This window comes from Oncorhynchus kisutch, linkage group LG7 (assembly GCF_002021735.2).
Source record: "Oncorhynchus kisutch isolate 150728-3 linkage group LG7, Okis_V2, whole genome shotgun sequence".
Taxonomy (NCBI): Eukaryota; Metazoa; Chordata; class Actinopteri; order Salmoniformes; family Salmonidae; genus Oncorhynchus; species Oncorhynchus kisutch.
Window position 1 is genome coordinate 10828420 of NC_034180.2, and position 26218 is coordinate 10854637.

At 44.9% G+C, this 26218-nt stretch overlaps 1 protein-coding gene across 1 annotated transcript; it reads left to right on the forward strand.

Annotated features, from left to right (window-relative positions):
- The first annotated feature begins 8100 nt into the window (after positions 1–8100).
- Positions 8101–11981, forward strand: LOC109894188 (E3 SUMO-protein ligase EGR2-like). Its single transcript, XM_020487467.2, has 2 exons — positions 8101–8536; positions 8792–11981. The coding sequence occupies exons 1-2, from the start codon at positions 8380–8382 to the stop codon at positions 10102–10104; spliced, it is 1470 nt and encodes a 489-aa protein (XP_020343056.1). The 5' UTR covers positions 8101–8379; the 3' UTR covers positions 10105–11981.
- Positions 11982–26218: the final 14237 nt, after the last annotated feature.

The following is a 26218-nucleotide window of genomic DNA, read 5'->3' on the forward strand; positions in this document are numbered from 1 at the left end:
TAACCCCTCTTTCAGCACGGCTATCTAGAATGCAATGACTAGAAAGTTATGCTAGAGGGAGCTGATTTAATAACCAAGTGTGTTCCTTTATTCCAAATAGACCCTTATCACCTACCCCTTAGGAATTCCTGTCGACATGGAAGGCTTGGATAAATATAAGCAATATGGTAAATAGCTTTACCTTAACCTCTGATAGGTTGGGTGGAGTTTTGCTTATCCAATTCTTTCAGATCTACAGGAGTGTCTACTGTAGGATAAGGGGTCCATTTGGAATTGAACATTGTACAGCTGGTAGATTTGTACATAGGGGTGTTAAGGATATGTTTGGGGTTAAAGGTTAGAGTTAGGTTAATGGGGCTGAGGGTAAAAGTTATGGTCACAGTTGACTGTTTTCCCTTACCTTTTGCCCTTTGTCTTTTTTCTTTCTTCTCCCTCTTTCTTTTTTGTGTGTGTAATGAGTATTGTGACACATTTTTTGTTGTTGTAAAATACACTGTAAATAAATGTTGATTTGATTTGATTTGGTTAGGCATATGATTAAGTCTGACCGACGTCAGGCACCATACAAAATCAAGCACCATTCCAATTAATCAAGCTTTTCTGCCGTTGGAGAAAAGCTATTTTTGAATTCAGTTTGACTATCGCTTTACACTTACAATTGAGAAGTGCAGTACGTTAGAGCCATATAAATGGGTAATTATGCTAATAGTTCAATTTGTGTGAGATCTGGTGGTGGACATGAAGAGTATCTCTAGGCAGTTGCGTAGATCCTCGTTCGTTGTTTCACATTGGCACGGACATTAGAGCCAAAAGAGAACGTTCTCATGGATAACAAGGGGAGACTTGTAAGGGCTTTGTCCTGGGGTGATATGATAATGTGGGGGGAATCACCTAACTCGCCTCTGGCTTTGTCTATGAGCTCACGCTATGACGTTTTGTTTGTGTGTGTGTGTGAGACTGTGTGGATTCCACACCCCGTGGCTAAGCTGGCCCCTCTGAGCTCGGCTAATGTATTTCACTCACTCCCAACTCTCAAACACTCGTTAACGCGTCGCCCAATGATGTAAATGCTGATGTTGACGCCAAGCGGCGGGTGGACATTCTGGTGTTGTCTCTCCGCTGACATCACTGCCTCTCCCAGGGGAGCATGGGATGACGATAGACGCAAGAGTATAGCGTTTGTGTGTGTGTCCATCTGTCCGTCAGCAAAACAAAACAACATCTTCCTGCGTAGTACCCCCTCTCCACCCCTCACCTCCCCTCACCCCTCATCACCACCACCACCAGCAACAAATGCCCTCCTCACTTTCTTATCTTTTAATGTAGAGCTCCCCTGGTATGCCACCACACTCACTCACCCCCTCCCTTCCTTCCCTCTCCCCAGGACTGGCTCTCGCCTCTCTCCGTGGCCCTCTCCCCTCCCTCATGCCCAGCACCTCTGCCCCTTTCAGAAACCAGCAGTGCATTCCAGCAACCAGAAGCACCCAGCAGCAGCCACTCCACCCAGTAGCTCTACAGTACCAACACTGCCCTCTGCGCTGGTTATGTAAAGCCTGGCCGCTATAAATAGTGCTCGGCCAGGATCTTTTTGTCTTTACCTGCTCTTCGCTCTTAGCCCAACAGTTTTATTTCTGGAGTGAAGCTGTGGAAAGCTAGTGCCATGCCGAGCGGCCGTAACCATAGTTACTTTTGTTAGCCGACCAAGGCTTAGCTTTCTCTCAGTCTTGTTGCCTCAGAACAGCTGCAAGTTATTTGTTTGAATTCAGTGTTCTCTCTTGCTATCTATTGCTCTATCTAGCTATCTCTCTTTCTCTCTCGATTGTGCATCGAAAAGGTGATTGAATCACCATTTGTGCTATCAGATATCCTTTATTTAGAGCGTGAACTGTCATCATAACCCATTCCCCTGTTGCATATTGTCAATGTATTAAATAAGCAAGCCTGCTTTACATTTTACAGTTAATATATGCTTGTAGAATATCTCACAAATGGTAGTCGAAGGCAGTCACCAATATGAAGAATTTTGGTCCCTATTGATTTTGAATAGTACAGATGGTTTTTAAGTGGGGTATAGATTTTGTGTAGCCGTTGAAGGTAGTTGTTGCGTCTTGCAGAGAAAATCATACAGCTTTCCTAAGCTTGGTTTCAACTGTATTATCATCACCCTACTGTACATCTGATTTTCACTGTTCAAGGCCCTCTGTCACTCACATCACAACGACAGCGTAGCACTTCAGGTTCTATTTCACCCTATAAGTAACTTCCAACCAAGCTAAGTATTGCCCCGACCCTCAACATCGACCACAAAGGGTATGATTTCACTCTTATAATTTCACTCTGCATTACATTACGCCGCTTTAACTTCCAAGCATCTGAGTAGTTAGGTAGTCAGGTAGCTGGCATGGGACCAGCAAGTTGGCCTGTCAGAGTGCTACTCGAGCGGGGATCCTGTGGTGAGAGGAGTGCAGGGTAGGGTAGGGGCCCGGATGAGTGCGGGGTGTTTGGGGAGGAGGAAGGCTGGGTGAACTGCTGGAGCTGGAGCCACCATCTGCAGTCACTGATTGGAGAAAGAAGTGCAGGCTTTAATCCCATCGCTGCCGGAGAGGAAAATAGAGGGGAGAAGAGAGGCAAGTTGCGGCCGGGCAGGGGCAGAGGTGGACGAGCGGTGGGGTGTATTTTAAGAACACAAGGGAAACCTGCCACACTGACCAACAGACAGGGGCCTAGTTACCCGGGCTTCCCTAACCCATCACTCCCACAGAGAAAGAGCTGCTCCTTCAAAAGAAAAGCCATACTTCCGCTCCTCTCTCTCTCCCTCTTTCTCTATGCGCTCTCCGTCGCCCGGTGTTTTGAATGTTGGTATATGTAACTGCGTGGCCCAACGAGAGAGAGATAGAGAGAAGGGAGAGAGAAAAAACTTGGCAGCCGAGGCGAGCATCTTGTATTTATAGCGAGTCGTGTTTCCGGCAGAGGTTTCTCCGTTGTTAGCACTCCCAATCCATTTTTTTCAGTTCTCTTCAGAAGCCCTATTGTACGTCCATCCAGGTTTAGGCGGAGATGTTCTCTCATCCGTTGCCTAAGGGGGTATTTCATATTTTTAATGTGGGGGACTTTCTTGTCAGAAATGGGTTGCGTATAGGATTTCTCCTTCTCTTTTTGTGGTATTGCCTGAAAAACTGTTGTATCTAGGTGTATATAATTGCAGATGTATCGGTGAATAAAGAGCCTATCTTGCTCTTGAGCTCAAGCCTAGATACGGGATATAAATTATTATGTCTGTGTTCCCTATAGTGGACTACTTTTGACCAAGCCCTATGGACCCTGGTCAAAAGTAGGGGACTAAATACGGAATGGGGTGCTGTTTTAGGACGCAGTCCTGCATTATACAGTATGATATCATTTCATTACCATATGGATGGTTTCAGAAGGATTCTCTATGCTCTGCATACAGTAATTGTATCTAAACTGTATATATCCCACGGGGAGCTTCCAATGACCACAGATGTTCTACTTTGATGAGAGTTAATTGGCACCTGCAATTGGCCAAAGAGAGAGCGTATCCTTAACCCTTATCCTATATCCTTATATAGGTATTTTAGGCCTTTCAGCATGCTCTGCAATTTCCCTCAAGCATCCTGTTTTGCGTCCTCTTTCAGCAATGGTATAAGCCCAATGTTTACTGCAGGTCATCCAGAATATGTCTCAACTGGCACCCTATTCCCTACATAGTGCAATACTTTTGACAAGGGCTTCTGGTTAAAAATGTTTCACTGTAAAGGAAATAGGTTACCATTTGATAAACAGCCCAGTTCTTTTCATAAAAATCACACCCAGTTTAATAAAAAGATGGCACAAACAGATTTCGGACCAGGCTGTCTCGCCAACTTGACAAGGATGATAGGAGTAGACCAGGCTAGGACAGTTTTCAAAGGTCATTATTCAATATGTAGGTCATTATTGTCCTGGTAAAGGAAGTGTGTTTCAACATCTGTAACTCTATTAATAGTGATGTAGAAGTAATTATGTTGTACTTCTACCGAATTAAAGCTGGATTCATTTAGTGTGTCCCCCAAATGGCACACTTTTCCCAACATAGTGCAATACTATTGACCATGTGCCATATAGGAAATAGGGTGCCATTTGGGACAAACCTTAGTCAAAGTGTGCCTCATGAGCCTGGGACGATATCCTTTCATTCCAGCCATTTTTCATATTTTAGCACTAGCAAACACTTTGAACATCATTCTTTGATGTCAACACCCATGCTAAGATCTAGAACGAGCATCCAATCCTAAAACTAGCCTACCAAATTCCATAAGAGAAATGAGACTTCTTTTACACAGAATACAATAACACCTGTGTCTCATTAAACTTTTACAGGCACTAAATTGGGCTCCGTGCAATAATCTCGGTAAGTGCTGACATTACGCAAATCCATTAGGCTTCTTGGCCCTGTGGTATTTCGCCGGGGAGCGGAGAGGTTAGCGCGCACTCTGCAGTTATCTTAACAGCGTTCTAAACTCCGTGGCTCTAAATGGCACCCTATTCACTATCTAGTGCACTAGCTTCGACCCAGGGCCCGGTCAAAAGTAGTGCACTATATGGTGCTATTTGGGACAGATACCCCTGTGTTATCAGATCTGTTTTAATAGACTTCAAGAGGTTTACTTGAAGACATATCCCAGAGACGAAACATTTCAAGGCCCTAGAATTAGAGCAGCTAGAGGCACGTCACTAAGGTGAAAACGATTTGTTCCAAAGAATGTCAAACCCCTCGCTGGCTGGCGCGACCAGTGGCGCATTAGGATATTATCATAACTTAAAAAGTGGACGGGTAGTGCTCCTCTCTCCGTATGCCGTTATGGCAACGATTTTGAAGATCCATTCTTGCTCTCCAAATCGGTGTCATTTGTGAGCTAGGAGAACACAACAGAGATAGCAAACCATGTGAAATACAGTTCAAATAAGTTCTACATAGAGCCCCCCCCCCCCCTCTTTAGCGCGTTTAGGTAGGCTATACCATTACCAATTGTCATCATATTGCAGTAAGTAGCCTCGACTATCGTTTTCAATACACTTGTGCAATAATATAGATTACATGTGAAATTAATTAAGCAGGGAATATGATGCAATTAAGCCTCCATTGCGTTTATATGGTGACAGTGTTAAAATCAGCACTGGCGCTGTCCATGTTCCTGAAATCACCCGTATCAGCGCAACGGAGTGTGGCTATACATGGTGTGGGTCCTTTCAGGACCATGGACAGCGCAACGACTGATTTCCGCTGCTGAAAGTGTACATTGAGTGTACAAAACATTAAGAACACCAGCTCTTTCCATGACATAGACTAACCAGGTGAAACTCAATATTAGGAAGGTTTTGTACACTCAGTGTTTATCGAGTTTTTGATATCATGGAAAGAAAACTCATGCACATAACAGTTTGTCCACTCGATTTAAACAACTTTCCCCATAGGGACATGTGCTACATCGCCTCTATGGACCCAGCATCAGATAGTGAAAATAAAATGCATTTTTTATTGTTTGAAATGTCAACGTCTGTGTGAACAGGTTGGCTCAACCACTGAACACTTCGGGGTATGATCGATTTCCCCAGCATACCTGAAAGGCCAACCCTTTAGATAGCCTAGTGTTTTGTAGTTTAGGCTCGCAGCACAGTGACAGCGCCACCACAGCGGTCACGCTTGCTATTAGACAACGATGGAAGTGAATGAGTGAAAACAGTTCAGTGCTGAGCAGCAGCAGCATGTAGGAAGCAATTACCAGCAAGGACTTTTCCTGAGTTTCATTTATAAAAGAAAACAGCATCCAAGCCTACCTTTCTGTCGCCCACATGTGCTCAGTGGGGCAAGGCATTAGAACTGACCGAGTTTGAAGTAGCAGCAGCTACACTATATATACAAAGGAATGTGGACACCCCTTCAAATTAGTGGATTCGGCTATTTCAGCCACACCCATTGCTGACAGTTGTATACAATTGAGCACAGAGCCATGCAATCTCCATAGACAAACATTGGCAGTAGAATGGCCTTATTGAAGAGCTCAGTGACTTTCAACGTGGCACCGTCATAGGATGCCACCTTCCCAACAAGTCAGTTCGTCAAATGTCTGCCCTGCTAGAGCTGCCCCGGTCAACTGTAAGTGCTGTTATTGTGAAGTGGAAACATCTAAGATCAACAACGGCTCACCCGTGCAGTGGTAGACTGCACAAGCTCACAGAACGGGACCGCAGAGTGCTGAAGCGCATAGCGCGTAAAAATTGTCTCTCCTCGGTTGAAACACTCACTACCCAGTTTCAAACTTCCTCTGGAAGCAATGTCAGCCCTATAACTGTTAGTCGTGAGTTTCATGAAATGGGTTTCCATGGACGAGCAGCTGCACACAAGCTTAAGATCACTATGCTCAACGCCAAGCGTCAGCGGGAGTGGTGTAAAGCTTGCCGCCATTGGACTCTGGAGCAGTGCCAATGCGTTCTCTGGAATGATGAATCATGCTTCTCCATCTGGCAGTCCGAGTGAAGGTAATTCCTAACGCTACAGCATACAATTACATTCTAGATCAGGGTTGGGCAACTCCAGTCCTCGGGGGCATGATTGGTGTCACACTTTTTCTCCATCCCTAGCAAACACAGCTGATTAATCAAATTCCTTTCTAAACTGAAGATCATGATTATTTGATTATTGGAGTCAGGTGTGTTAGAATGACACCAATCATTCCACCGAGGACTGGAATTGCCCATCCCTGTTCTTGATGATTCTGTGCTTCCAACTTTGTGGCAACAGTTTGGTAAAAGCCCTTTCCTGTATCAGCATGACAATGCCCCCATGCACAAAGTGAGGTCCATACAGAAATGGTTTGTCAAGATCGGTGTGGAAGAACTTGATTGGCCTGCACAGAGACCAGACCTCAACTCCGCACAGAGCCCTGACCTCAACCCCATCAAGCACCTTTGGGATGAATTGGAACGCCGACTACAAGCTAGGCCTAATCTCCCAATATCTGTGCCCGACCTCACCAATGCTCTTATGGCTGCATGGAAGCAAGTCCCCGCAGCAATATTCCAACATCTAGTGGAAAGCCTTCCCGGAAGGGTGGAGTCTGTAGCAAAGGGGGTACCAAATCCATATTAATGCCCATGATTTTGGAATGAGATGTCCGACGAGCAGGTGTCCACATACCTTTGGTGATGAAGTGTACAACAAAAATATCAAATGTTTCGAGGATTAGGCCTATTGCCCCTCTGTTATCAGGTAATCCAATGCCTCTCTTTTGAGTTTAAGGTCTGTCATCTTTTGATGTGAGCAAGTGCATAGCTTAGTTTAGCCTACAGGTTGCATCCCAAAGAGTACCCTATTCCCAATGGGCCCCAGTCAAAAGCAGTGCACTACAAAGGAAACTGCCTACAACTGTTACTTTTTAAAATGTTTTTTAAGCCTGTGGTCAAACTTTCATAACCAGTTAAATATTGATGTGTGCAGTAACTTCAGCTGCCACAATGGAAAGTTCTAATTGGGGGGAGGGATTGCTTCTTCCTTGTCGACATCACAGTTAACTTGATTTGGAAAATCTCTCTTCTATGAATCATACAGACAATTGAAATGGATTTGTCTCGCTTAGTAGCCTATACACAACGTGTTATGCCCTAAAGCCTTCCTAAACTTATTCTGTTTAATTGATGAGAAATTAAGTTGTTTGGTGTCCTGGTGTGTTGGTTGGTGGCAGAAGGCATTAGACATCTCCACACGGCATAGAATGACTGTCTACAAGCTACCATGTATATTAGTCGACCGAGTTAAACGTAAGAACACTTGCCATGCCACTGCCATGATATCTTGTTATCATGATTTGACAAATCAAGCGTTTATTATCACACATAACATTAAACATTCCCGATGGTATATCAATGGCAGTCTCTCTCGCAGATCCAAGAGACTTGTTGCAACGTCAGAATCGTAACTCATTTTTTTGGGGAAGCCCGTCACATCCTCTGTCCATATATGGGCATGAAGTTTACACGCAGCAGGGAATCCTCTCACTGGAGCCGATGAATGCGGGGAGGGCTCTAGCGACCCGCCAGAGTGTATATAAGGAGAGGCGAGGGAAGCCACTGGTGTGAAACATAGCCACAGCAACAGATAGCTACAAAGCGATACAGCACGCAGTCATCTGGACAAAAAGGACATTTCGAATTATTTATTGACACCTTTTTCCTCAAACGACTACCTGCACATTTTCGGGGATAATCGACGACCCCGTGCATCAGAGGGAAAAGGACGCATAATTTGCATCTGCTTTGTTTTATTTTTTTTGTCTACCTACACTTACCTGGATTGACAGACTTGAAATCAATCTCGCAATCATGCTGAACAACATGGATTTGAACTCTAAAGATTCCTTCTACCCACAGTTTGAGAATTGTAACGGTTCTTCCCTGGGGGTGGAAAATAGCGCTCGGAAAGATACCCAGGAGATGTTTTCGGACGCAGAGAGAGGAGCACCTGCCCAGTATACCCCTGGTAAATTCGCAGTAGCCTCTTGCTGCATTGCATAATATGATAAATCAATATGCATGCATTGACAGTTTAAATAAGATTGTTTGTGGTTGCACATTGTGATTTATTAGAAACATCCCATGGATTTAATTTGGCCCATTTGCAGCGTACATGTTATGCATTTATGCTTATTGATTACCCAACGACTTTACTTTATGTGCAATTATCAGAATTACAATCAACCGTTGTAATGACAAACTTTCCCTCTTTCTTTTTCAGAGGGAGCACCTGTAACCCTGAAAACTGAGGCCTCCAACTCAGATTTCGCCTTTAATCCCTGTGAGGGGCCCAAAGGCACCTCCTCCTCCCTCGCCTACTCTGGCAGATTCTATGTCGAGGCGACTCAGGGGGGCCCGTGCAGCACTGAGACATTGCTCAACATGATCACAGAAATTGTCGGTATTTCTACGTTACCGATCTCCGAAGTTCAACTGAGCACCATGGACAGCAGCAGCTTCGGCGACGCGGGCGTCCAGAGGCAATCCTCCACCTGCAGCGCCACCCCGCCCCTGTACTCGCCGGGGCAGACATGCCCCAGATACCCCGACGGTCAGTCCGGCGGCCAAGCTCAAGATTCAACCTCTCCCCACGTGAGCTTCGGCTCCCCCGCTCAAGTCCGAAACCAGAACAGCACCACCGAGCCACAGTCAGAAGCTGCGTCTTTTCCAGTGGTGGTCAAGAATGAATTCGATAGCAGCTGTTACGAATGGGGCACGTTCAATAAATCGGACGCCTATTTGGAAACGAGCTTCCAAACATCAGAAACGTTCCCGATGTCCAGTGACTTCCCGTCTGACCAACAAGTGGATGTAAAGGAACTTTTGGACTCATTTTCACCCATGTGTCCTAACCCAGAGATGGAGTTCAAAGTTGAAGGTGGAATCAAGCAGGAGCAGTGCTATTCTGACACCTGCTCTCAGAGTTTCTGCAGTTCTCTTTACCCCAACTACCCAGTGCCAGTCATGGACCACTCAACCAACAACCTCCTCAAGCCAGCTATGTTTCCCAACATTGAACTTCCGCCATTATCTAATCAATGCGATTCGTCTTGCCAGCTTACCTCACCAGCTTTACCCAGTACTATAGACTCAATTCTTTACTCCTCCTTGTTGCCAGACTCCTTTGCCCAAAGTTACACGCCGCGCGCGCAAAAGGCACCGCGTGTCAGGAAAAGCCCCGCCGCCTCTACCGGGCCTGCCAAAGAGAAACCCTTCACCTGCCCCATGGAGAACTGTGACCGGCGCTTCTCCCGCTCGGATGAACTCAACAGGCACATCCGCATCCACACGGGACACAAACCCTTTCAGTGCCGCATCTGTCTGCGCAGTTTCAGCCGTAGCGACCACCTCACCACCCACACCCGGACTCACACCGGAGAGAAGCCGTTCTCCTGCGACGTATGCGGCAAAAGGTTCGCTCGGAGCGACGAGCGGAAACGGCACGGTCGCGTGCACCTTAAACAGAAAGAAAAGATGGAGCTGAAGCCACAAGTGATCAGTGCGTGGCCATTTACTCTTCCCGAGGGAATTTGAAGAGACCCCATTACGCACACGAGTAGCTCTGTCCACACAACATTACAATATTTCCGTCGAAGTTAAAACGCTTAACAGTTCATTGCTGATTACAGGTCGACGTATCAACGTTTGCGGTGTGACATATAGGTCGAGTGAAATTGGTTTGACTGTGAAAGTCTCTATAGGGAGTCTAAGAATAAGGATGTTTTGCGAGTTAGATTTGCATAGTGCTATATCGGGGAGCGAATTGTGAAAAGGGTCTGCTCTTTCGACCCTAGTTTACTTGCTGCTGTTGACTCTATGCAAGACATGCATGACTTGATTGTAAAACCTTCCCGAGTTGACAGCTCAACAGACACGTAATTGCGTTTCTCTGTTACAATCAACCAATTTGATCATTTCAAACCAAACACCAAGGCATCATAACGAATGTCTTCACCAGTTCAGTACCCTTTCGTCTGGACAGCTCCAACGTCAAACCTCGACGAAGAAATATACCATTAAGACAACGAACTGCATCGAAATTGCTGGGCTATATTGCACTTATACACCTAATTTGAGATAGCCTCTATCCACTAGAAAGTCGTATATTTTTTGCTTTCGAGGCTTTTATAACACTAACACTGCAACCAGTCAGATAGTGGTTCTTCAAATGCATGTTTATGTTCATGTGGTATTATTAAATATAGCCAACAAATAACTTAGTCCTCCACTTACCGAATGGAAGTGAAAGAGACTTCGTTTTATGACATGAATGTAACACATTGTTCTTGGCTTTAGTCACAAAGCAGTCCATTTGTGCCAAGGTTTTGAGAATTTATTTTGCTTTGCTGTTAGTAATCTATTGATTGGTCTTTGTGTTGTATTTAAAGAAAACTGGTTGAATTATTAAATCGTGGAAGTTATACCATAAATGGAAAATAAATATATTTGTATGACTGTACTTTGTATTTTTATAGCTGTGTATATACATATTTCAAAAGACCACTGTTTAATCTTGAATTGTTAAAGTGTAAAAGGATTTTTTAAACAAACTCACAATGTTTTACGTGTACTTTTGGAGGGCTGGTAGCAAACAGTGTTTTAGAGAGATTGTCATTTGATATCAAATATATTTCTAAGACAAGTAAAAGATGACCTAACTGTTCCTATAATAGTGACTCGAAATCTCATTTGATTCCACTGCTAATCAGTTCGTGATGAGGACTATAGTGTTAAACTAGTAAGTCATTATACATGGCTCTGGTACAGTACGATGTACTGTATTGTACTGTCAAGCCAGAATTGACTAGCAGCACAACACTAAAACATTGCTGTTGAGTAATCAGGTAGCACACATTGCTGCGAGTTTATGTACTTTTCAGATGAGATGATTTAAGACTTGACAAGGCATTGCTGATGAGGAAGCTAATTCACTTTAGCAACAACAAAAAAACAATGGTTATGGCTTGGCGAGAATGTCACCAATCAGTCAGGGTACTGTAAAAAACAACAACATTTAACTCGCCTTAAGTTATATTAACTGCTTGGGTATATAATGAATTTTGTATATATACACAGTTTATATGAAAATACTTTCGATAAATTGAATATTGATGTTGTTATTTTTATGACAAATGTTTATGAATAAAATGTGTGGTTTTCTGGAAACATTGCAAGAGTCATTTGTCCATGCATAGAAATTCCTCAGTCCTCCCTCCCTATGCTGACAACTTCCTTTATGTAAGTGGCACACTCATATGGATGACTATTGCGGCTGTTCCTAAAAATACACGTTCTAACGGGGCAACCTAGCACCAGCAGATAGTGGAATCCTAACATTTGACATCACAGTTCTATGTAATGTTGACTCACAAGGCTTTGGACTCCAACTCATTAAAGTGAATACCCGATTACTCATTGTTGTGTTTCTGTTCCATCTGACAGGAAAAAGATCACAGGTTTATAGCTACCAAAAGATGAGATACTCACATTAGGTGAGGGATGACATCATTATCATTATAATTGGTATTTATTTGGTATAACCTCAGCTGCAGACCTTCATCAGAAAGATACCTTAACAATACTTCCTATTTCCATGGAGGTCTATGGCCTGTTGTATGTTGTTAGCCTCAAATGGACCCATAGAAATACTGCATGTCTCCATGGTTAGCCTCTCCTCTGTCTAACCTGTCATTCATTCCCACAATGCTGACAGATAAGAGATCAATGATGTTTGTTTCTCTCTAGTTGGCTCTTTGTGACCCAGTAGCACTGCAATCGTCCCATTTCACCTCCTTTTCATAGTGGCTGTGTCGAGAGAATGTTACCTATTGACAGTTGTTGCTCTGACTCGCTCATCATTCATATCCTTCATATCACTTATCAAAATGAATATGCACAAAGGATATGCAATTTCCAGGAGATCACATCCTGCTAATTCAATGGTACTTTGACTTTTGTGTGGTGCTGCTCCTTTACCAGTGTGCAGTAGGTCTACTAAATGCAACTGAGTCCATTTGAATCAATGTCTCAGAGGTTTAAAAAAAAAAAGAAGGCAAGAGACTAGCATATTTCAATGTCTAATGTTATTTCTATGCAAATGACAGATTGCACTCTCATCGGGCTGTTGTACTCTTGAGCTGGCAATCAGTTCTCATTGGTCACTCATGAGTTAGATCAGACTTGGTAAGATTGTTCCGAACAGAAACAAGCATTTTCTATGTATCGTTATTGCCCATTATTATGCTCATAATTATGCTATACTTGGGGTTTTAACAACCAAGATATTTGCATACAATACTTTATACTGTATCACAGGCACATCATATAATGTTGATTGTTGTGCCCTGAAAGTTTAATTCCCAACAATGGCATGTGAAAAGGCCTACATTAACAACTTCGAAAAATTATTCTATTCTATTCTATGCATGGTCTTTCTGGCTGTTGGTCCACATTAGAGCAGAGTAGAGCAGGATCTTCCCTGACGGTGGTTAACGCAACTCAGCACGTTGTGTTCCCCACTGAAGGGGAGTAGGGATTACCAAGAGAGGAGACAAGAGAGAGTTATATCGGGATAACACTGGAGAGACAGTCGAGATCTTCAGCACACTTCCTTCTGTAGGCAACTCGCTTGGACTCTCTCCAGGCAATCTGTCGTTGGTAGTGTATCGGCAGGCAGGCAGGCAATTTAGAACCCCCTGTGTGCCTGTGACGTGGCTGCCTGGCAGAACATTGCCCCTTGCCCACACCAGTGTGTAAGAGCCTGCGTTCTCCCCGTCTCTCTGACAACACAACGCACCATACCAGGCAGCGTGAAACATGTGACCCACACCACAGGGAGCTCAACGTATATTACCAACTTCTGTCCATCATCACTTATGGATGGCAACAGTTATCTTCCATCCATCCTCACCACTTCCAAAAGCAGAGGGGACAGGGGGATATTCAGTGGTATAGCACATTGTTTAAGTAGCCAACATGTCCAGTGGAGGATGGTTGAAATCTGAATTGCATAGCTGTGCAGTTACAGTGATTCATTATCCAGACACTTGAAGTCTGAAGAGCTGTTGAACTGTGCCACTGATAGAATCCCGCATGGAGCAGCTCAAACTGGTATTCTTCTTCCGCATTCAGATCTAGAACATGACTCCTGTGAACCCCGTGACTGCAGCCTCAACTATATCAGCTGTGATTACCAACCCCCCCCCCCCCCCCCCCCCCCTTAAATAGCCGATCACGAATTGCTCTCAGATATATGTTAATGTTGTTTCAAACCATGTATATTTCATGGAGATGAGAGTCCAGCCCGCAATGCATCAGCACGGTGGTTGTTAATAATTATATGAAGGCCATTAAGTAGCCCTGTCGGGAAAAGCTGGCGAGCCCCGCGGAGACCTGTTTTCACCGGGGTAGGCCCTGCACGACGGTGATGACAACTCATTGTGTCAATCAGACCCCAGGCGTCAGCTCCGTAGTGCATAGTGTTGACATGAAGCTCAAGCAACAACCACAGGAGAAAGGGAGAGTCATAAAAGTCGAATTACTAGAACGGAAATCCCCATTCAAGTCAATGTTCTGTGATGGGTAATGAGTTTCAGTAATTCAATTCATATACAATGTCTGTGTGATTGATGCTTTCTAAGGGGCCAGTGAGACAAAAAAAAGGCGTAGCCCGGTTGTCTGTTGTGTTTTCCATTGAATCGCATTTCAACTGGATATGAAGTCAACCTTGCTATTTATCTGCCTGAACCATATTCGTGTTTTGGTTGAAGATTACACGTAGAACCCTGACGCGGGAATGAAACCTAGTAAAGGATTAGATATTGTAGTGAATTCGGGGGTAGCCAAGACTTGAACCCGGTTCCAGCGACTGTCAGGCCAACACCTTATCCTTTATGCCAGTTACGCCTTGTTGATGAGGTTGGTAGGTGTTGGGTTAAGTTCGCTACATTACCCCTTCCTTTGGGAGAGCGTGTCCGCATGCTTCTCTATTCTAAGTCACTCTCGTGTACACGCCTATCCCCACGGCTGCCATCCCACCTCTGACACCCATGTTACGAATTCGGGTTAGGGTTATCATCCCCCTTTTCTGGCCTTGTGCACTAGGTCTATTGGAATGTCAAAGAATTCCATGTACATGTGGTTAGTTGCAGCCCAACTTCATCTCACAAGCACACTTCTGTTCTTGGCATTTATCCAACATCTGCAAACATCATGACTTGAAGGATGCAATAACCTAGAAGGGCTAAGGTTAGATAATAACCCCTGTGTGGTTAAGGTCAGGGTATTATCTAGGTACAGACAGCTCCATAATAAAAAGCATTCACTACTAAAATGCCTATAAGGGATGAAAAGTTGCACTCCATCCGCTGTGCAAGCTATCCACTACTGTGGGGCTGAAATTAGTTAGGGAACGCCTGTATAAGTAGTTACTGCCCTGGGCCTCTCAAGAGCACAAAACAACCCCATTGTCTATGCTTGAACTCCAAACATTTCTGTCTACGGCAATAATCCAATAATCACTCTTCTGAAACGTATTATGAATGCATTTGCTTATATTACGCATCAGGGTCCGATTTAACGGTTCAAGTCTACAGCGTTCAGGCCTCCTCAAGTACCCATTAATAATCACAGTCACCCTTCTTCAGACGCACGTCTACATGGTGTATGACCACACCGGCCGCAACGTCTCGATTGATCCGTTACAAGGTAATCACTGCGTAATTTGATTCGCACCTAGAGAACGCGTAGAAGCAGGCGCGCCATGGTCCTTCTGGTGGGCTCGGTAATCAAGCTGCATAATCACACCGCGGTAATAGCAATCAGGCTTAGCGGATTAATGCTGCGGCTCAGATCATTTCCCGGTCCGGTGGTCCCCATATCTGATCCTGAAGAAGGGTGTAGGTGTTCTGGAGAGCGCCAGGTGATTAAGACTAGAAACTGTTGAAACCGGCGAAGGAGCTCGTTATGCAAACCTGTTCTCCAAGTGTCTAATTCTTTCCCATTGTTCCGGAGGCGCCAAATTTCTTCATTAATATGACTGATCAGGCGAGGCACCATAGTGGATGGATGGGAGGGGAAACGCACTGTACTCATTTCTCGTATCTCTTCCCTGACAAATTGCGTGTCAAACCAAAGGGTCAAGGAGTCTTCGTTTGCTGTTCTAATCCCGCACACAACATCTCCTTGGTAACTCATTCAAAGGTGCACGGCAATGGAAAGGTGAATATTTCTTGGCGTGAGGTAAATTACTTCAAGGCAATTCAATCACTACTGGACAATTCACCGCTGTCCTTGATGCAAAGCAAAGGCCCTCATAATAACCCTGGATCGTTAGTATGCTGTGCATCTGCCATGACAGGCATTATTGGAGAAAAATATTTCTTGAAGATCCTGGCAGGCAGTGTCTTCTCTACTTTTACCATTGTTTAGTCCCAAATGGCGCCCTATTCCCTAAATCAGGGATGTGCAACTCAGAAAAAAATCTGAACTCACCGCAGTTGCTCCCAGGTCTGTATGCAAAACATTTGAGTGGCCTCCCTCTTGAAAGCTGAGAGCATAATTTTTCAAGTTTCGGAGTTCATTTCGTGCAATTCTACACATTTTGCCATAGGTTGGAGAGAAATGTTTGCAGTTTTTAATATTATATCGGAGTTAGACTGACTAACAAAATCAGTGGGGGACCCCAGCCGGTAATTCCACCATGATAACACGTTTTGATAGTTTAGCGGCCAGCTAACTTAGCAATCAAAAAAATGTTAGCTAACATGGGCTAATTGACTGACTATCAGTGAAGGACATAATAAGAGAAAAACTGCTGATGCACAACCAACTGTCTAAATTGCACCTTGTGCATTCTACGATTCTAACTCGCAACAGTAAATTGAGCCCCCGGCTGAGTTTTCTTGTGGAAATTGATCCCAGTGCCTTCAAAAGGGGAGCCCATCCCTGCCCTATATAATGCATTACCTTTGACCAGAGCCCCATGTGTGGTTGTATTGTGTTTCAAATGGTCAAATCAATCAATCAAACAAATAAAGGGAATAGAGTGCCATTTTGGACACACCTCATGTTAACACAGGGGGATAATGTAGTTTCCTAGTATTTCTGGTGGGATTCATTTATTGCCAATTTATTGATTCACAGCTCTAATGGAAATGTGAGACGAATTACCAGGCAATGACCAATGTACTCTACCAATGTGCAGTACCATCATGTACTGTCCCAATGTAAATTATATCTTAGGTGTACTCTACTGCACTAGTTGTCTCTCTGGATAAGAGCATCTGCTAAATGACTAAATGTGAGATTACTCACTGTGTATACCTGTGGCTTCTTGCCAGATGTCAAACTGATTGATTTTGTGGAATATCTAAGTAAATTCAGTTACAGTTGATACTCTTTGGATTCTAAATGCCTACAGTTGTATTGATAGCCCTGAGTCATCGACATGTCATTACGTAAGGTTTTCTAAGAAGATCTTTGATTCGGAACTAAATGAGACTAGAAACAAAGAAATTACCAGGAAAACCCCAAAGCGAGAACCCAAGACAAGAGCACTCTGTTACGACAACAACCCCCCCCCCTCCCCCTCTCTCTCATTGTCGCCTTAGCTTGCATTGGAACTTTATCAGCCCCCCTGGCCATAACAATGCCACTGACAGTGGCTCCGCCTGCATGGGATGGCATCCAGCAGATCCAAGATGGATGACAGGATGCAATGGGTTAACCATTAACCTGGTCCAGCCGGTGGCACTGGAAGCACAGCAACAGGCTCAGCGAATCTCAGCGGCTCAACTTCCTCTAGTCTAGTGTGATGGATCAGTCTGTGATGGCCATCATTGTGTATAGATTCTCTACGGGATACCTCCCCTGTTTTCCCCAGATTGGGCTGAGCTGTAAGTGCACTGGGGCCCCTGTGATGGCTGGTTCCTGCCACGCCCAGTGATGGATGGATCGGCTCCACCACTCTGCTGATTCAGCGATGCACTCCTAGTGTCTGAAGAGTAGACATTTCAGTGTGTTTGTGTAGTTCACACCTGCAATACATTGTTCTTAGTGGAAACGAATTACAATAGCGAAGTGTTGTACCAGAATGCTGGAGTTGGACTTCAACCATGTCATAGATATGCGACTACATTTAGCCACACTTTATTGGCCAGAGACCCATTTTTTTCTTCCAACTGGCTCTCAAAGCATTCAGCTTTATGGCAGCCTGTTTCAAGTTCTCCAATTTAATAAACATCTACAAATATCCATGCCGTACAAACACAATCACACAACGTCCTCTCCTAAAATAAAGCGTCACGTATGTTCAGGCCCGGCAGATCAGTGTGTGCATTGAGTGATGACTTTAGGGGAGGACATTTGAGGAGCATTAATGAGGCATGTCTTGTGACAGCTGTGTCACTACGAGCCGTCTGTTTGCGGTCTTGCTGTACTGTCGCGATTCAGACGAACACTGGGGAAGGAGATGTACTGTGGCCAAGCGATGGAACCGGTGCACCGCTCTCCTCTAACGATGGCTCACCCACCGAGCATCACTGCAAATGGCAGAGGCCTGGAGAAAACTCGGTGTGTGTGTGTGCGCGTGTGTGTGTGCGTGCATTTTTGTGTGTGTGTCCGTGCATGTGCATGTGTGTTAATGATAACCCCTCTGTCAGGGGCAAGATGGAATCAGAGAGCCTGAAAGAGAGGGAGAGCGAGAGAGAGAAGCCTGAGCCATAAAGAATAGCAGTATAAAATGAGTGGGCTGAACGGAACGCGGGCTCTGCTAGTACACTGAACCTTCAGCTTGAGCAGGGTGAGGATTTGCATTTGCTTACCAGGCTCAACACAGCTCTCTGTTTCCTGCATCTGAATTAACCATCAAATCAAGCATCGCACATCTGAGCAGCATGAAATGTATGCAAAACGTACCTACTACAGTAGTAACAGCATCGATCATCTAGCAAGGGATATGGTGTGCATGTCAAATACTGTGTTGCTATAGCAGTGAATTATAACCATTAGCTGGGGGACTTTGAAAAATCTAACCATGTAAACATAGTCATTCTCCTTTGTGGCTTGACAGTATAACAATAATAAATGCAATTTAGTAGACATCTTTATCCAAAGCGACTTACAGTCATGCATGCATACATATTTTTATATACAGGGTATTCAGAAGGTATTCAGACCCCTTGACATTTTCATGTTACAGCCTTATTCTAAAATGGATTAAATAAAACATGTTCCTCATCAAGCTGTACACAATACCCCATAATGACAAAGCGAAAGCAGGTTTTTAGAAAGTTGTGCAAATTTATAAAAAACAAAACAGAAATAGCTTATTTACATAAGCATTCAGACCCTTTACTATGAGACTCGAAATTGAGCTCAGGTGCATCCTGTTTCCATTGATCATCCTTGAGATGTTTCTACAACTTGATTGGAGTCCACCTGTGGTAAATTTAATTGATTGGAAATTATTTGGAAAGGCACACACCTGTCTATATAAGGTTCTACAGTTGACAGTGCATGTCAGAGCAAAAACCAAGCCATGAGGTCGAAGGAATTGTCCATAGAGCTCCGAGACAGGATTGTGTCAAGGCACAGATCTGGGGAAGGGTACAAAAACGTTTCTGCAGCATTGAAGGTCCCCAAGAACACAGTGGTCCCCAAGAACACACATTCTTAAATGGAAGACGTTTGGACCCACCAAGACTCTTCCTAGAGCTGGCCGCCCGTCCAAACTGAGCAATCGGGAGAGAAGGGCCTTTGTCAGGGAGCTCTGACAGAGCTCCAGAGTTCCCCTGTGGAGATGGGAGAACCTTCAAGAAGGACAACCACCTCTGCCGCATTCCACCAATCAGACCTTTATGGTAGTGGCTAGACGGAAGCCACTCCTCAGCAAAAGGCACATGACAGCCTGCTTGGAGTTTGCCAAAAAGCACCTACAAGATTCTCTGGTCTGATGAAACCAAGATTGAACTCTTTAGCCTGAATGCCAAGCGTCACGTCTGGAGAAAACCTGGTACCATCCCTATGGTGAAGCATGGTAGTGGCAGCATCATGCTGTGGGGATGTTTTTCAGCGGCAGGGACTAGGGGACTAGTCAGGATCGAGGGAAAGATGAACGGAGCAAAGTACAGAGAGATCCTTGATGAAAACCTGCTCCAGAGTGCTCAGGACCTCAGACTGGGTGAAGGTTCACCTTCCAACAGGACAACGACCCTGAGCACAAAGCCAAGACAATGCAAGAGTGGCTTCGGGACAAGTCTCTGAATGTCCTTGAGTGGCACAGCCAGAGACCGGACTTGAACCCGATCGACTACTTTCCGAATGCACTGTGCGGGTGGTCCCAACCCAATCAGTCATTGAGACAAAGCGGAGTAATCCAAGTTGATCGTGCTCAGGGCACGAAGGTAGGCTACACAGTATGACGTCACCTCTCTGTCATATCGATACACCACACATTATAACCTGTCCAGTCGAAACACCACATTGCAGCCCCCCAGGCAATAGTGTAACGTCACATGTGGCTTGCTCCAGCCTCAGCTAGCGTCATACAAACACACCTCCACATGGAAACACTGTGGCTGTGTACCAAATGCATAATATTGTGGGCCATTTAGGACTCATCCTCAGCCAGCATCACACACACCTCCGTAGGAGTACAGTAGCAGGCTGTTGCGGAGTAGTAGTAGCTAGCTAGAGAATCCCCTGTTCTGTTCCTCCATCCTGGCTTGTACCTGCTCTTTTATCCCCCCCCCCCCCTCCCCGGTTAAAAGTATAGCATCACACAAAGTCACAACCCCCTCACTCCTCTCCTCCCCTCAATGACACATAATAGAGCTGCTCCTCCCTCTCCGCTCCCCCAGTGCCATGGGCCTTTGGGCGGGTGATGGATTGTCCCCCTCACCTGAGGGAGGAAGGGGAGAGTGACGTCTCTCTCTGTTCTGAGTGTATTGACGCCATGCTGGGGCCACACAGGGGCCCCTCAGAAGGCCTCAGTTGACCCAGAGCCCAGACCGTGGCAGTATCGCAGACGGAAACTGTCGCTGGATGTGATCCCCTTGGAGGGTGTTGAGCCCCTTAAGAGACGTTTAGCGGTTATTTGCTTTGTTCTTTTTAAATGGGGGTTTCGTATGAATGACTCAGAGCATCGCTGGCCATTTGAAAATCAAAACACATTCTCTTGTTATAGCCGCTAATTCCCTTGTCTTGGGCTGCTCTAATAGCACTCCCATGGATCATGGGACAATGTGAATTAATGCTCGGTTGGGTAATTACTTTTGTGGCTAAGGTGATTATGAAATAAACTTAGGTGAAAATGGAAAATGATATAAAAGGGGCAATTAAACCGGTTTCTAAATTCTAAAAAGGAGAATGTGTATTTTTAAATGTGTGCTTTAAAATGTGTTAAAAAAGTCATATTTCTGTTGAATAACAGACAAGCCAAAGTTGAATATGCATTATCCTTCCTCCCTAGTTTAAATAATACATGGCATTAGTACAATATAACTTTGCGATATAGTTCAACTATACAATCTAGTTCACAGTGTCCGTGTGCAGGCCAATCATTTCTTTAATTCACAAAACCTATCACAACTCAGATGCAGACACGGGAGGCGGATTGTACAGTTCTCAGATGATTTATTAGAAACACGGGGCAGGTTGAGGACAGGCAGAGGTTTGTGATCAGGTCAGAGTCAGGCAGGTACAGGACTGCAGGCAGGCTCGGGTTCGAGGCAGGCAGAGGTTTGTGATCAGGTCAGAGTCAGGCAGGTACAGGACTGCAGGCAGGCTCGGGTTCGGGGCAGGCAGAGGTTTGTGATCAGGTCAGAGTCAGGCAGGTACAGGACTGCAGGCAGGCTCGGGTTCGGGGCAGGCAGAGGTTTGTGATCAGGTCAGAGTCAGGCAGGTACAGGACTGCAGGCAGGCTCGGGTTCGGGGCAGGCAGAGGTTTGTGATCAGGTCAGAGTCAGGCAGGTACAGGACTGCAGGCAGGTTCGGGGCAGGTAGAGGTTTGTGATCAGGTCAGAGTCAGGCAGGTACAGGACTGCAGGCAGGCTCGTGGTCAGGGCAGGCAGAGGTTTGTGATCAGGTCAGAGTCAGGCAGGTACAGGACTGCAGGCAGGCTCGGGTTCGGGTTCGGGGCAGGTAGAGGTTTGTGATCAGGTCAGAGTCAGGCAGGTACAGGACTGCAGGCAGGCTCGGGTTCGGGTTCGGGGCAGGTAGAGGTTTGTGATCAGGTCAGAGTCAGGCAGGTACAGGACTGCAGGCAGGCTCGTGGTCAGGGCAGGCAGAAAAAACTAGCAAACAGAACTAGAGAAACAGGAAGGCGGGAAAGAACGCTGGTAAGACCTGACAAGATGAACTGGCAACAGACAAACAGAGAACACAGGTATAAATACACGGGATAATGGGAAGATGAGCGACACCTGGAGGGGGGTGGAGACAAGCACAAAGACAGGTGAAACAGATCATGATGTGACAAAACCTAGAAAGGCTGAGACGTAATGACATGTTGATGATTCATGACTATAAGTACAACTGTAAGCAAGTTTATTAATATTAATTAGTTATGTGATTCATTATTCAAGTAACTCAACAAGGGCTATTAACTTCCATTGCCATCTGGTCATTTCTCTTACTTAAAAATGTTTCCAAACTCACAGAACTGCATTTTTGAGAAAGAGAACACATATTACAACTGGAAAAGATCGAGGTCAACACAAACACAAAACTACACAAAGACAAATCGCATCAGTCCTCTCAACTGTCAATCAACTCTCAGGTGGCATAGGGTCCACTTCCTGTTAACAAACTATTTGGATGATCCGTGTACAATCAGATGAGTCGATCCTCAGTATCCCGTGTGTGTATTTGTGCCCTCTGACAGTCCATCCGATTGATTGCGTACGCCCATTAACCATTAACCGAACAGCCATTGCGTGCCAAGGGGAGACTGACAACGAGAGAATTCCATTCCTCCGCAGTAGATCCATCCAGGTCCAGGCACCCTCTATTGTTATGGATCCAAAATGACGGCTGGTGTCAGGATGCTGGGTTTAGTCATTAACCAGGTACATGACACTGGGGCAGGGGAGCCAGTTTCCTGGGCTGCTCTGGGGGGGTGATAGATCACCCGGTCCCCAGGACGAGGTGGTTAACCGTTAACCGTGTCACCGCCGGGGCCTTCATCTCGTCCCGTAGACAGATAGACAGGGATCCCTGATCCCTCCATCACCATCCCTCCTTCTCTTTATTTGTTCATCCCTCTTTCATTCACCACAGAGGACAGTTGTGTCCCCCGACACGTGAATGATAAGGAGAAACGGATAGATTGATCTGACAGCTGACGAACGTGCTGTTTCCTGTTACTCTACATGGCTGAAGAATTTATGGACTCGTCGTTCTCACTGGATGGAGGCACACACACCAAGGGAAAACAACAGAGCTTGTCATTTCAAGTAGTTAAGAACAAATTCTTATTTACAATGATGACCTACCAGGGAACAGTGCCTTGTGCAGGAGCAGAATGACAGATTTTTACCTTGTCAGCTCGGGGATATGATCCAGCAACCTTTCGGTTCCTGGCCCAACACTCAAACCACTAGGCTACCTGCCGCACCATTGTTTTATGATTGTTAAGAAGTTGTCACCATATCATTTATATATGTGACAATAAATGTTACCATATAGTTTTAAGAGTACCATAATATACCTCTTTTAGACATGGCTTTGAGTGGATGTGTTATTTTACAAGCTATACATTTGTATTTTATGATAATCTCCACATTGCAAAAGCACACATACTCCTATGAATGCAAAGTCTGTGTACACAAGACAACCACTTTATTGACAACACTTTACCCCCTTTTTCTTGCATAGTTTTTTTTTTCTCAGACTTTTCTCAAATTAGATTTTTTTTGTTTTGAATTTTACCCCCTTTTTCACCCCAATTTCATAGTATCCAATTGTTTTTAGTAGTTACTATCTTGTCTCATCGCTACAACTCCCGTACGAGCTCGGGAGAGACGAAGGTTGAAAGTCATGCGTCCTCCGATACACAACCCAACCAAGCCGCACTGCTTAGTAACACAGCACTTATCCAACCCGGAAGCCAGCCGCACCAATGTGTCAGAGTAAACGCTGCGCCCCTAGCGACCTGGTCAGCGTGCACTGCGCCCAGCCCACCACAGGAGTCACTAGTGCACGATGAGACAAGGATATCCTTACCGGCCAAACCCTCCCTAACCCGGACGATGCTAGGCCAATTGTGTGTCGCCCCATGGACCTCCCGGTCGTGGCCGGCTGCGACAGAGCCTGGGCGCGAACCCAGAGTCTCTGGTGGCACAGCTAGCACTGCAATGCAGTGCCTTAGACCATTGTGCCACCCGGGAGGCCTGTTTTCTTTTACTTAAAAAAAATATATATATTTTTAGCACTTCTTCTCCCCAATTTTGTGGTATCCAATTAGTAGTTTACAGTCTTGTCTCATCGCTGCAATTCCCGTACGGACTCGAGAGAGGCGAAGATCAAGAGCCGTGTGTCCTCCGAAACACAACCCAACCAAGTCACACTGCTTCTTGACACAATGCCCACTTAAATTAGGTGGGATTTCCTAGTACAACCTAATTTGAGCATTACGGCTCCATCCCTCCAGTATAGTTTAAAAGGGGTCATGTTCCCAGCTGTAGCCACGGTCACTTTCTGCTGTCCCACACTATAAAGTCTGCAACTAGAACTCTATGGTGGCTTTAACCGCTCTATCTGGCTCCATAATGGCCGCCGCTTGTGGGACCAGATAGACTGAAGAGCTTTCAAGTCGTCTGAACAGCAACACTCCTCTCATTATCGGCTATAGTAGCCCTACATCAAACCTGCTCGTTATTTTCAACAAGGGAGGAAACGCAAAGTACACAGAGATGACGAAGCGGGGGCTACAAAGTGACTGAAGTTCAAATAATATCTGAACCTTGTGGTTATGCTATGCACGCTATATCGACAGGCCACCCATCTCTATAGGCAGAGAGCCTGTCAGACTGTCAGTGGAGATAAAAGTAGTTATTATGAACACAGAAAATACTGGTGCAGAGCCTGTGGTCTAGTGGTAGCGTATATACTGTACATTCCTCCCCACTGGAGACAAGGGTTCAGTCCCCATGGCGGCCCCTTCCTGCTGTGTCTCCCCTCTGCTTCTGTACACTTTTGGGATTTACGTAATTCTGCTATGAAGTAATTACACCATACGTCAAATAGTGTTGTGTGAGATATACGGTGTGAAGATGACATGGTCTTCAACGTGGTTTGTGATAAATCGGAACCCTCCACGAGCCTCACTGAATCAGAACGGGAAAACAGTGTGTTGATATCCCCATCCGTATCTGAACGACCACCTATTTATAGTTACCAAGTGTTTTACACCATTTACGTAAAAGCCTAAGTTCTAGGTAATGTGACAGTGATTTGACGAGGTCCCTCAGGCAAGGGTTAAACTAACACACAATGGCTGTTAGCAGTATTAATATGCAAATGAATGCAACTCACCAGCCTGTTGTCATACCTACACCACTGAAAGCTGGCCCAAAATAAGTTCCACTGGGGAAAAAAATCCACACAAGAGCCATACTTGTTAAGACATACTCTGTTACCATGGCAGCATCGACAGTATGGCTCATGCTAAAAATGCAGAGGTCTGTATAATCATTGTCATTGTGTACATGGATTTTGCTACCAGACCCATGTATCGTTCTCATCAATGGGATAGAAGAAATCTGGTTTCAACCAGTCATAATTAGGGAGCTTTCAATATTGGCAGAAAAATCTAATTATACTTCGTGCAGAAGGACTCATCCATGGTCCCTTACAAACTCATTTTTACAACTGATGAACAATGCATTTGGCACAGTTGCGGTGACATAATGGAGAGTTTTTCTGCACAAGAATTAGAACACTTGCGTTGTGGAGAGAACAAGGGCAGAGTAAGCAATTTTGTGCAGACAAACTCTCCATTGCGTCACAAATATCAGTTGTATCACAACAGTTGTGTCTAATGCGTTGTACATCAGTTACTATGTTGTAGACAAGATGTTTCCTTTTATTGGAAGTCGTAGTGGAGATACACGTATCTTCATAAAAACTGTTCTATTGATCTTTCAACTTGTTGGATCGTCTGTATACACTGTTACATTGATCTGTTCGACTCTCTCGTCATATAAATAATAATGTAGAAGTCAATTATCTCTATCTGGAATCTTGGATCTTGTTGGAGGTTCTCTATGCACCACGGCCCATGTGGTATCATCGTGCCTGATCTACATCAGTATGCATAGAATGCTCCTATCATTATGAAGCCTTTCACCTGTAATTTATTACATTTCATTCACTTACTGTGTTTAATTGGCACTTGACGTAATACATTAGTACCAACCAGTGATCCCTTTGACTTTTTGTCGTTTTGTTGTTTTTGTCCTCCATTTTCTCATTGTCTAAGTGACATAATAACGGACGTAAACTCGTTTGACTTTCTGATGAACGTGCCAAACGTTGAAAAGTTTGACTCGCTTTCTCAGTCAGACCTTTTTTGGATTGGTTAGGTCCTATACAACTGTGAAAATGTTGTCAATCTATTGAAGTCAACTACCTCTCTCAACAATCCCCT